We start from the raw sequence: 13,299 nt of genomic DNA, 5'->3' as shown, positions 1-13,299 counted from the left end.
CTGTTTTCTGAGCAGGATTCAGGGGAGATTCATCTCCTCTGTCATGTTCATTAGTACCTCCGTTAGATTAGCTCCGCATGATTCATGATCCCTGTGTATCTAATGGTGGGTCTCGGTGCAGCCTCTCAGTTTGTCTTCTGTCTGAAAACAGCTGTTTTAGCTTTTTTCCCCCTTTATGCAAGCTGTGCTTTGATTGGCTGAGAAAGTATTAACAGAATAGCGCTGGGCCTCTCCTCTCCGTGACCTCTATGATCGGGGATTCAAAGCAGCTCTGCTTTTCATTCAGGAGTATTTGTGACGACGCAGACTCGTATTAGTCCCTCACAGAAACCTTTCAAAACCACCGAACACTCATTCTCGGTTTTGTAAATCGCGTTATTCAAACCTTTGAGTCCCAAGAGTGAAAGTTCAGGTACATGAAGTGTTTATGAAGCGTTTGGTGGTTCCTGCAACCTCAGAGGAGACGTCTGCAGGGCTCGAAGCACAGAGAGAAAGAAAGGAAGCGTTCTCTGAGAGTGAACTTTGGTTAATTTGATCTCGTTTTCACTGCAGACACACACAGACACACACTTTATACCACTGCAATCAAACAACTTAAATGCTATCAGAGCTGAACACCTCCCCTCCTCCACACACTGCTCCAACTCCCCCCTTTTCCTGTTTTAACCCCACCCACCTGCCTCTACCTTCTTGTTCTCCACTCTCTGACCTTTGTTCCCCCTTGCCCCTCCTCCCACCTCCTCCTCCTCTCTGGTCTGAAATGTGTGTGAGTGTGTGCGAGTTTCTCTCAGTCAGTCCTGCTGTGTCTCCCCCTGTAGGGCAACACCTGTCGATGCACTTTGACGCTTTCCACCACCAGGTCAGCGACCTCCCTCCAGCTCTCCCCGCGCGCTCTTTAAGAAAGGTACCCTTCTCCTCCTCCTCCTCCTCCTCATGCCTGCTGTCTGTCTGGATGAAGTTTGTCTGTCCATTAGTGTGTGTGTGTGTGTGTGTGTATGCACTCACAAATCAGTGCACATTACTGTCTGTGTGTTTTTCTTTGTGTCCATGATTTTGTTCTTTTAAATGAAGCATCAGTGTTCACAGCTGAGTCTGCAACACCAGCTGGAAATAACTTTACAGTTTATCCACCAACAGTTACGACAAAGACAAAATATTTTCTGTTCAGTTGTAAACCTTCGTGTCCTGTTCCTAAGCTCATCAGCAATATTTGATTTATTGGCTTCATGTTTCCTTTTTCCTCTTTTTTAACAAACACTCCAGAATCCTGCTTTCTGTGTTACTTGGTATATTTATAGTTTAAACTATGCCTGTTAATGTGCACTGTCATTGTTTTGCTTCTACACTTCAATCAGATGTGATTCTAGTTAAAGACATTCATTGTAAATAAGTTGTGATCTTCATGTTTATGCAGGAGAAAAGAATGTGATCGACCTGCTTTGTTAAATATTAACAGACTTTAAACATATTTAACAAAACCGCAGCTGTTAATCACAGACTCTGTGTTAGAGATTGTTTGTGTGACTCTCCCTCGCCTCTCTCTCCAGTCTCCCCTGCATCCTATACCTGCCTCGCCCACCAGTCCACAGTCCATCCTGGATGGCAGTAACTCCAACCTGTCAGGCAGTGCCAGCTCCGGAGTCTCCTCCCTCAGTGAGAGCAACTTTGGTGGCCCCGCCTCCTCCTCTGACCCCACCGCCAGCCGCACAGACACCCTGGAGTCCGTCCCCAGCAGCCAGGCTTGGACCACCGACCAGGAGGACCTCGACTCACCTTACCAGCCCGTCAGGTACAGCATCTCCGAACCTGAAGTCCTGGATGGAGTCAAGCCCCCGCCCTGCCGCAGCCACTCTGCCCCGGGAGGCGTCACCCCGGCTCAGGTGGGGTCCCAAATCCAACCCCAGGCTCCGGGTTCGGCCTCCATCGGAGTTCAACAAATGCAGCAGCAGGATGTGCTGCCACACCCACAACACCCCCACTACTACCACCAACTCCACCATCACTTCCACCCACACTACATCCCCCACCACCCGCCTCTCTACCACTTCCATGAGCCTCCGGCGCTGCCCCCTAAACCCTACCTCCGAGAGGGCTGCATCCCTGAAGAGGACTCCCTGATCAGCCAGTCTGCAGCGCCTCCACCTCCCGCACCGCGGCCCATGCCACGCAAGATCTCCCAGCCCATAATCGCAGCCACCAAGGATGAGCAGGCTAAAGTGGCGTGGGAGCACGGCATCGGCGAGGAGTAGGACGCCCCCTCATGGTTTATAGGGACAGACAAGAAACTCTTCTCAAAAGAGAGAAAGAAAAGACGTGAGAGCGAGAGCCAAACTAAAAACTGGGTCATGAAGTTGAGGGTAGCTCTGAATCGCCCCCAGCTGTCCTCCAGTTACCGCTAAAGGTTTCAGTCTGCTCTCGCACGCTCCATCTGGCTAACGAGTCCTTGACCTCTGAGACGTGTTTCCTTCAACCAAACAGTCCTCACGTCACTGCATCCTGATTCTTTACTTCTTATATGTGCAGACGGGGGTTTAAGCTGAGAAAATGCTGCTCAGCTTTTTCACTAAATTCATGATTACACCTGAAACAGAACCCGTGATTTTACGAAGGGATTTCTAGTCAAATAAAAAAAAGCCTCGCTCTGAAGATTTAAAGGCAAACGGCACTTTAAAAACATTTTTATTTATGTACAAATAAAACCTATAGACACAGAACGGTCAAAGCAGGGATGTTATACTGAAGGATATTTAGATCAGTGATTCCTAAAGTGTGGGCCGCTGCCCCTTAGTGGGCTGTGAAGGTACTGCAGGGTGTCCTCCAGAGGCAGGGTGGCCAGATTCCATGAACCTCAATGATACAACATTTTACAACAGCTGGAGTTTATTTGTGTGGGAATCTTCACATATCCTAAAAAACTATAAAAGGACAAACTGCAGGTTTGTGAAGGACTTTCCCTCCTGCCTCGCTGAGCAGACGCAATAAGCACAATAAGAAGTTTCATGTTATTGTCCGTGATATATTCTTTTTACTATATTTACTTTTGCTGTCCCGATAATTGACCTGTCACTTAATGTCATGTTTTCCTTTCTGCATCACTGCAGATTAACTAAGAAAGGAAAATCATTTCCTTTGTTTTGACTTCACCCAGTTAAGTAGTCTCCCTGTATTTCAGTTTTTTTAAAGCCACTGGATAAAAGCCAGACTTTAGGAAAGTGCCTGTCCTGCAGTGAACAAAATGTGGGACACTGTCTCGATGTGGGACGAGGGGACCAAAGGTCAGTCTCGTGTGGACTCCAGTTTAGCAGCTTTGAGTTTGGGAATCACTGATTTAGATGATTTAAAAAGATGAAAACAAAAGACCAAAATGAAAGCAAATAACTAATGATGATTATTTCTGTCACGTAAACAGCGGCTATAAAGGCATCGGGTAGAGGTACTTTTTGTAATGATGTAAATAAAACGTTCACCACCAGGGGGCAGCGTTTGAACAAAAAGGTAATACACCAAAGTACGGCCGGGACCTCATTTGACTACGGTTGACATCTTAACAGAAAACACAGATAGTTTAGGACATAAAGTCAAGCTGGTATTTATATTCTGTTAATTTTTGTTAATCTTAGTAAACAGGAAGTTACAAAAAGTACCTTTAAGTGATGCTTTATGCAAACAGAGCGACGGCTTTCGAAGATTTTCAGTCACTTTTTCCTGAAATGTTGAAGATAAACGACAGAGATGAGAAGTGTTTATATTTAAGTAAGAGAGAATGTAGATACATTTAATACAGTATAAAGAAGTATATACATATAATTTATATTCAGTCGTTATACTTTTGATTGAAGAAATGTGCAAATGGCTTTCTGAGCCGACAGTAGCCGCTTCATCAGACGCGATGTGCACTTCACAACAGCTGAAGGTTTTATTGCAGCTCCTGAAAACAGGAGCGAGGGACAGTTTGCTCTGAGGGTTTTTTAAAGCTGACGATGCGTTCAGCGGAGGAACCTGTAAATATGTGCGAGGCGTCCGACTGCTGGTATTTTTAGGGATGTTAGCTGAAGTACATATACACCTTTTTTGGCATTTTTTCTATGAAAGTAATGACTGTACATTTTTTAATCAGGGTACTGTTTTGTATGCATGTTCATTCACTGAACAGAGACTGTGAGGTGAAGCACTGGAAGCACTGGAGAAATACTGTACTGTGCACTGATGTCTTTGTAGTCTAGGAAACCACTTTGAACACCAAGGATGTTGAATCAGCAGGATTTAGTAGTAGACGTGTAAAAGTACTGCAAAGGATCATACTTTTGTACTTTAGTGTTTTGTTTTAAATATTCTTTTTACATTTAGCACTCAGATTGTGAGCAGACTGTCATCCTGATCACTTCGCCCCCTTTTTTAGGTTGAACAGCCGTTAGCTCACATGGCTATTTGAAATCCTCGTTGTGCTCTGCCTGGTGTCCGATCACCTCACATTTTGCATGGTGAAGCTGATCGTTGTGTTTGAGCTTTGTCCTGTTTTGGTTCCTCCTAAAGGTGCAGAAAACTCAGAATCCTGATTCAGTGTTATATTGTGTTGGTGACGATGGCTGGTGGCTCTGTAGTTTGTAGTTTCGAACTTAAGCCCAGCTACATTTAGATAAATCCAACACAGAACTGTTCCCCTGTGAGGCTAAATAATAATAACACGATGTCTTTGCAAAGTGCTTTGACAGAAAGGCAAAAATAGAAAAATACATTTCAACAGGAAGCTGGACATCGAAGAGCGAGATGGGACGAATTAAAAGTTAAGACAGAGAACAACGACGAAATAAATCAAATCAACATTGTCTACATAAAGGGCTGAAAGCAGAAACAATAAAATAGGGGACACAAGCATAAGTAAATATAGGCATCACATAAAAATATGTCGATGACAAACTGAGTCAGGTTGAGACATTTTAGATTTAAGGATTAGCGACCTGAGTGCGCACTCTGCCTCGAATGGCTTTCGCTGCTTTAGAGAAGCTGAAGGTTTGTTTTCAGTGAAACGACGAGACTGTGTGTGAGTGCGTCTGCACGTTTAGAACCATCACAGACTTTACTTCATCCATTAAATCATTTTCAGGAGTTACTAAAGTCGACCAGTTCTGGATTTTCTGACTCTGTCACACCAGGATGGATGTGCGCAGTAAACACAACCATAGTTTTGTTTACAAAGAGCAGCCAGTCTAAAGAGACGGGCACTGAAGCAGCTTGTTTCAGACACTTTGCAGTGTTATTTTTAACTATGAGTCATACAAAGCTCCTCTGGTAGAGTCCAAACATCAAAATATAGAGCTCGAAATGAGCAGAGCGGGTCCACTTTAAATATTCAGCTCCTGTAATGTCAGAAGAAAGAAGAAAGAAAGTGTACTTTATTGGTCCCCGTGGGGAAAATCCCTCTCTGCATTTAACCCATTCACTCAGTGAACGTGTCTGCTGCATTCACTGACCCAGTAAGCTACATGGAACAACAGCCATCATTCAGACAGTTGTTGCACATGTGCATTTCCTGCCGCGACGCATGGCGTGAGCTGTGTGAGCAGTGATACGGGCCCGCTGCTTGAATTCTCCACCATAAACATACGAGTGAAGCAGTGATGGTTAAAGATGTTCAGTGGAAGTTCAGAGCTGGACTTTCAGTGGTGCTCTGTGTCCGGTGAGCGTTTCCAGTCTCTTTATTCCCCACTTATAAAAGTTAAAGCCATGAAACTGTCCTGCGGCTCACACAGAGGCTGCACCACAGCCCGGACAGTTTGCAGAAAACTGCTGAATTCATGAAGTCGGGTGTTTGGTGGACTGACTGATGATGTTACAGGTGAATTATGCAGCACGGCTCGAGTTACCTCCTTGAACCTGTCTGTTTTTAGATCTTTAGCTTCTCTCTTCTTCTACTTTTAGTTATAAATTTCATTTAAAATCATTTTAGTTCATTTATTCCCTAAATGATCAACTCTTTCATCCTTGTGCGAAGAGTTCGAGTTGATTGTTGTCCTGTTGAAACTGAAACCCATATTAACACTCAGTGCAGCTGATGGTGGATTCATGCGCTGTGTGTATTCACAGCGATATAAACAGTTGTTACAGACTCGCACTGACGCCTTTGTGTTTATGCCAACAACATATGATGTTACCTCTGTTTTAAACAGCTTTGAGTGCTCTCAAAGGTTTTCTCACAGCACATCTGTTATGCTTGTTGCCTTTGCAAAACATGAAGATTGATATTAATATGTATACGTTTATACAAAGCCAGATTTAGAAATCACCTTATTGCTTTTTCTTCCTGCAACCTTTACCTCCAGTTCACATAACGCACTGGAAGGTTGAATTTTTTATCACTTTTCTGTCATTCTGTGTGTTTGTTTATCTGTAAAGCTCCGTGTGCAGTTGTGCTGAGCCGTTTATGTTTGATCCTTCTGAGCCTACAAAGAGCTGTGAGCAGGGATGCTGTAAATACATGACGCAGGCAGGTTAGAGAAGCTTTTCAGCAACGAGAAACTGCAACAATGAAGGTGTGCGCTGTTACGGCAGTTTGTGAGAGTGTGTGTGTTATATCAGGATCGAATTACACCAGAGGGAGAGAGAGAAGTCACACAACAGTTTACTAAAGAAAAGTTCACAGCAGAATTAAATGTACTTTATTTTCTCCTGATTTTTAGTTCTGTTCATCCTTTTAGAACATTTTGACATCTGCTGTCTTTTAAATATACCTGAGCTAAACTGAGAATCTGAGATCGTTGACAGCTACTGAGAAATAAAGAAGAAGCAACAACCTATTGAAGATGTTTCATGTGGGAACTATTTTCTTCTCCCTGAACTAAACCTACTTTACATGCATATGCTGCAATCACACGTGCATAGATTTTCTTTTGCCTTTTGTGTCGTTGCTCTTTTGTGCTTGTTGCGTTACAGTTTTATTCTGGTGCTTTTGTTTCTTATCCCGGTAACAGTCTGTTTCATCCTGTGATTGGACACTGGGATTGGGCCTGTATATAAAGGATGGCTGTAGCTTCCACGTCTGAAAATTAAAACAAAGCTGGAAGTTGCGTTCTTTCCAGTGGCCACTAGGGGGCAACTGTTTGTCCTGCAAAAAAAGTCTGAGAAAACAACCCCCGCAGCTTGAACTATGACCTCAGTAAATATTTACCTGATGAGCCTCACTAGTGGCAGGACTTTAATTTTATCAGCTGTCGTTCTATTGGAGGCAAACAAGTGGATAAACCAGGGTGTAATTGACAAGTTGCTGCTATATGAATGTGCAGCATCCTTCATATCCAACGGGGGACCTCGCTGGTGGGTACGGCATCTTTTATGTAAAGTGACGGCCTGCTTTGACCAGCTTATATTAATTATTTGCTCACTAAAGAGAGACCTGGCTGCATTTTCCTTTGGCTGGCAGATGTAGACAGTAAAAAGAAAGTAGTTCTTTGTGCTGTTTAGTAGTTTGTATTGAAAAGAAGGCAGAAATCTCTGCACCTAATATCTCCAAAACTGGGTCATTCCCACCAAAACAAAAGAGATGTGTAAACGGTTACTACAGTTACCACAGTTAAAATGACATCTTTGATTTTGCTGTGAACTCTTGCTTTAAACAAACGGTCCTGCATACTCGGTCTGCAGCGATGAAGTGTTCAGATTTCAGTGAATCAAACTCGAAGCAGGTGAAGATGAACTATGCAAATCAGAGGTTTGTTTGTAGGACGTTCAGTTCATTCTTTTGTTCTTTGGCTTGAACGTGTCGGATGGCAGGAAAATTAAAAGTAGTTTGGTGCTTTTTTAAAAGAAAGTAAGTTTTGTGTGAGACTAAAACCACTGACCCCACCCAGTCTGTGTTTCCTTTAGAAGGAGGAGCGTGGAGGGAAATCCGACGGAGCTCACGGAGGAGACGCGTTGATTTCTTTGTACATAAGCGAGGAGAGGGCGTATTTATCGCGGGCATGAAGGGCAAACCTCGTATACACGTAGACTGTGATCGTCTCGCCTTGTGTTTTCTGATGTAAACCAGTTTTTAAACCCGGTCCACAGCGATCCAAGTTCATTCTGTCGAATTATCGCGATCACTTCAGGGCAGCTGAGGAGACGTTTATTATGATTTTGTGTATTTTGCATCAATGACAAATCTAGATAGTTCCAACGATGGCGCTCCTTTGTATGACGACGCTAATAGTATTTCTTGTATATAAAAGTCTTTGTTGTGTTAGCATGGGTATAAACTGTGACGTGTATGATGGTAGATGTAAATACTCACGTTTTTCCTACTCACTAAACAAACTGCTGTGTTGTGGATTCATGATTAATGACAAACATTAAACGATAAACTTTTATTGACTCGACTGGATTCAGCCTGTCGTTATTTCACATGTTTGCTGCTATAAAGTTCAGTTTTTGTTTAATTCATGTAGTCATGATCACAGATACTCAGTTAATGACATGAATTTAGAAATTCCTCCGATAAATCTGAATCTTATTAAAAATACACTTTACATCATTTTTAAAGTTAGTCTTAAACATTTTTAATTTCACTTTTCCAGGAAACGTTCAGGTTCATTTGTGCGATTTTCACATCGTTCAGTTTGTTGGAGAACTTAAAGTCTGTTGGATGTTGTTTAATGGCTTTGATTAGTGTAATAGTTTGTTACTAATAAATAACTAAAAGGAAATGCAGTACAAAGGCAAACACAGACTTTGTACAGCCACTTATTGTTTTTAACTCTTTTGTGCAAGGTGAACTTGAGTGTTTTGAAGGACATCTAAAATAAAATGTATTCATATTATTTATTGTGTCACAATATGCTCAATCATCCAAGTAAGGAATCCCAAACAGTTGATTCTGCTCACCTGGACGCAGAGTTTTCAGGGGGAGAAACGCTTCTTCACTCATCCAAGTAACTCCTTTTCCCACTGAAAACATAACTTCCAGATGAACAGAATCAACTGTTTGGGAGTATTATCTAAACCTCTAAACTGAATAAATTGTTTTCATGGTTATTTATCCCGAATATTGTCTCAGTATGTCTGATACAAAAGAGAAAGTGGAAACTATCAGGACAGAGTTTTGGTATGATTGTGTAACTGTGTAATCATGCTTATGTACATCTGGATAATGACACAAACTAGTGTGTGGTGCTTCACTTTTTAATAAACTAAAAGACAGAAATCACATTAATAATGGATTGCATTTATATAGCGCTTTCACATCTGGCGCGAACCGGCGAGCCACTTCCTGAATCAGTCACATGGTACCGACTGCCCGCGAGGCCTCGAATGTCACTGCATACGTAATCAAAGCAAGCCTCGATACGTGCTTCACAAAAACTCCCCCGAGCAAGGGCGTAGATTTGGTTTAGGCATTGGTGGGGACAGATGATTCAACCACCGAACGCTGCCGGTTTCTTTTTTTCCCTTTTTGTCTTTGCTTCTTGATAAAAGCAGAAATATACTTGCATACATATGCTATTCTACATGCTTTTAAACCATTTAAAATTACAATTCATAGTTTTATATGAATAACTGAGCTTTGTGTTGGTTCTTCTGTCACCTGACAAATAGGACATACATGACAATAAGAATAAAATGTGGAGCTGCTTCAGTGTTTCTGTCAGTTTGTGCAGATCTTAACTCATCAGTAATGTTTGTAGGGTGAGTGCATTTTAAAAACAATTTGTGCAAACTGCACTCCGAGGTGGAATATTTGGAAAATCATGACTACTTTGTGATATTTTGTCTCAAAAATTAACCCTATGAAAATAGCATTACCATTAGGATGAAATTATTGTGTCTCCAACATTTTAACATTAGACATATAATTTTAACAGCCTCTGTAAACTAATATCCTGGCTGCTCAAAGCTGCCGTTTTCTCTGACAGTTTCAATCAAAATTAGAAATGCTGCTCTGAGACTGAGAGAACTAATAGTGCTGCATGTTGTGCAGTTAGTTTCCAAAAAACGTTATTCGTGGTTACATACAATTTTAGACTGATGCGGGCCAAAGCCTAGCATAGCCTGTAACGTTATTGTGACGGACACATTTTATGAGTTAACTTGGCTTTAAGTGACTCACAGGTTTCTTTGAAAAACACTTTCCTATATCCACATTCTTCCTTTTTGCTGCCGTCCTCCTCTCCTCGCAGCGCAGGCTTGCCGCTACTAAAACTAAACAGAGCTCCCTGAAAGGCACAGCCAATCACATTGGCCATATTTGTCACATGACGTAGGACTCCAGTAATTTAACGCTTTCTGTACCGCTTGGCGAATGAGACGTTGATAGATCGTTTTTTTTTCTTCTTTTTTCTTTTTCTTTCTATCGATCAAATTATTGGTGGGGACATGTCCCTTCAGTCCATGCCAAATCTACGCCCTTGCCCCCGAGATTACCTGACACACGCTTCGAAGCTTCGACACACAGGACACATCACGACATGAAAACACGGTTTGAAATGTATGCGTTTTGAAAACCCTGCGTTTTCCATCTGCAAAAACGCAGTCTCAGTGTGGACGGGAGGCCAAAACGGAGAGAAAACGATGTGTGGACGTAGTCTGAGGGTCTGCCGAGCCGATCGCTGGTGTCGTGAGGAAAATGTCAACACAGACACGAGAGCAGGGGGAAAGAGACGACCGTTCAGTGAAAATGAGAATCTGCAGATGCAACATGTGGAACACACAAATCTAACCGGTTAAAAAACCAGTTAAGCTGGAACATCAGAGCTGTGAGCTCGGTACACTCGGTCAGCTGACTGTTAGCTGAGCTAGCGACAACAACGAAAACTTTAGAGCACTTTTGCAAACATGTTCTATATTGACCAGCTGACCAGATGTGAACTTTACACCACTACATTCACGGGTAAAACATTATTAAAAGTATAGTTGGTGACAGAAAAACAGGGCATTTAAAAACTTTTAGAGCGCCACCACCATTGTTGCTTGTGATTTGAAATGCATTCTGGGATACCTGCCCCAAGTCCACACCAGCAATCAATTATCTAGGATCGACCTGTCTTGACTTACTGGTCAGGACTGCCAAAATGAAATAAATACATAATGAAATAATTAAATGTATCAATAATTAATTAAATGTCATAAATATGTATTTAATTATTTAATTCCAAATTTAATTAATTATTTATTTAATGGTGTATTTAATTAATTCATTTTGGCAGTCCTGGCATTCCATAATTCTCAATCCCTTCCACAAATCCAATATTATGTGCACACACATACCTGAGAACCAAGCAGTTTGTTTTTCCCGTCCTTCTTGGGGAAGCAAGGAACCAGGGTTTCATGCAGATGACCTGCATCAAACAACACAGACAAATTCTCTGAGACTGAATATTACAATCCTCAGATTGCTTTAATTCTTTAATAACCTTTGTGGCATTTTTAATTTTATTACTCTTAGTGTCACGTTCTGTTTGAAGCCTTTCAATCTTATTTTCCAACGCCTTAGCAGTCGGTTTCTGCCGTCTTTTCTTTCCATTAACATCAACACGTTGTATTAATTGGTGCGTATCCTTTTTTCTTTAAAACGTTACAAAACCCAAACATTAAACTGCACCTTATATGCCACACAGCTTCATTCTAACATCAACTTAATGACATTCCTTTCTGTAAATTTTGGCCGCACACACAATTAACAGGAGAAATGTATCCCTCACTAATCTACCTATTAAAATTAACAAGCTAACTCAGCGTAGTCTTCTGTGCATACTAGCGGTGGGTATTTATGTACCTCCATACCGTCAGCTGTGAGGAAGACAAACCGTCTTCAACACAAACTGCGGCGGTACTCCCAAGCCAATGGCTTCAGCCGCCTGATGCAAAACAACTAAACAAATCAGTATAACTGCCTAATGCAGCTGTACCGCTGAAACCTAACAGGGGAATAAACAACTCCCAAAAGAAATCCGTTGTGTGAAGCCACAGGCTTACTCTAAAGGCTGCGTGGACAACGGCAACAGCAAACCATGACCACCAATAAAACATTATCGATATACAAATAATCCAATAAAACTTACAAACATTTTGTTTACTAGATATTGCAGCTCCTCCAACCAATGGCCGAGCTATTTGTTGCCATTTGTTCCTTTTATTCCACATTGTACTGTCCAAACCCACAAATGAGTACATAGGATCCAATGTAAAACAAATGCACAAACAAACATCACTGCAACTCAAAAAATATTATACTAATTAGCATACTATGCCAAACTGTAACATCACACTATGGCATTAACTAGTGCATTAAACTATAGGCTACATCAAGCTGTGGTCAACATAAAGTTTCCCCCCATGCTCACCCTACCTTTTTGCTCATTAAACAGCAGGTGCGGTGAACAGGAGAGTGCAACCACATTTATCATCTAACACACACCCGTGAGTCACGCCACACAGCCGTGCACCATTGTGTACATTTAAACCAACCGTGTTTATCAAAAAACAGGAAACACTCACATATTGTTCCTACAGTATGTCTTCAGTTATCGTGTCGGAAGTTTAATTATTGCAGTAATAATGTAATAATTAGGGACCGGAATGGGGTGTAAATGCGTAGCATTGGGTCACGTGGTGTTCTTTCCAAGCTCCTTAGAGTACGACGACCTGGATGACTGAGAACCTTCACAGACACGTCACATGGTGTTGGTTGTAGTAGTAATATCACCTGTTCGCTTACTAAGGGATTTTTTCTAAGTGAGTTGGTGATCGGGGAAGACGACTTCTGCTGACCGCTCAAGCCTGGAATGTTTTGATCACAGTTGTTTTGGATGGTTTTTAGGGATTTTCATAACATTCTTAAAGTTCGTCTTACATTTGAACCGCGGGCGGTCAACATTATTCCCTTGTTCAGCTGCTCGGCGACTCAAAGGTTTGACTGTCGCCAATGACGTAGGGGAGACCGGGGATAGTTGTAACGTGGGTCAGTTGTAACACTTCCAATTTCTCCAATCAGGGCTAAGTTTCAAATGATGTGACTCATCCTGTGCATGCCCAACTCAGTTCTGCTATCACATGTGAAAAATCAGCACATTTTGTCAAACACAGACAATTTAACATGAAAAAAAGTAATTTGTATGCCAAAAAGTAAGTTTTTCTACTTTATTTCAATTTGTAATAGCATTATCTGCTTTGCAGTTAAACTCATCAAACTTAAATTATGTTATTTGTATGTCTATGGGGATATATTCTGTGTAGGTCTTTAGTGCTAATGTTTTAGCCGTTGGCTGTAATGTTAGCTAGTTCATGGCTATAGGAGTCTGGGTCAGTTGTAACAGCAACAGTCTGGGTTAG

At 41.8% G+C, this 13,299-nt stretch overlaps 1 protein-coding gene across 6 annotated transcripts in view; it reads left to right on the top strand.

Moving 5' to 3' along the window:
- LOC146670640 (dedicator of cytokinesis protein 3-like) overlaps nt 1-10,686 on the top strand; it is a 250,680-nt gene extending 239,994 nt beyond the window's left edge. For all 6 annotated transcript variants that reach the window (XM_085407632.1, XM_085407637.1, XM_085407636.1 and 3 more), the window contains 2 exons: nt 819-904; nt 1,548-10,686. In XM_085407632.1, coding sequence (XP_085263758.1) covers nt 819-904; nt 1,548-2,249 — 788 coding nt within the window. In that variant the 3' untranslated portion in view covers nt 2,250-10,686. The remainder of the gene's footprint in view (nt 1-818; nt 905-1,547) is intronic.
- Nucleotides 10,687-13,299: the final 2,613 nt, after the last annotated feature.

Source organism: Rhamphochromis longiceps, linkage group LG5 (assembly GCF_057381845.1).
Source record: "Rhamphochromis longiceps isolate RC_006_pf linkage group LG5, R_longiceps_female_GT1.1, whole genome shotgun sequence".
Taxonomy (NCBI): Eukaryota; Metazoa; Chordata; class Actinopteri; order Cichliformes; family Cichlidae; genus Rhamphochromis; species Rhamphochromis longiceps.
The sequence above is the reverse complement of the archived record's forward strand: the minus strand, read 5'-3'. Positions and strand labels throughout refer to the sequence as shown.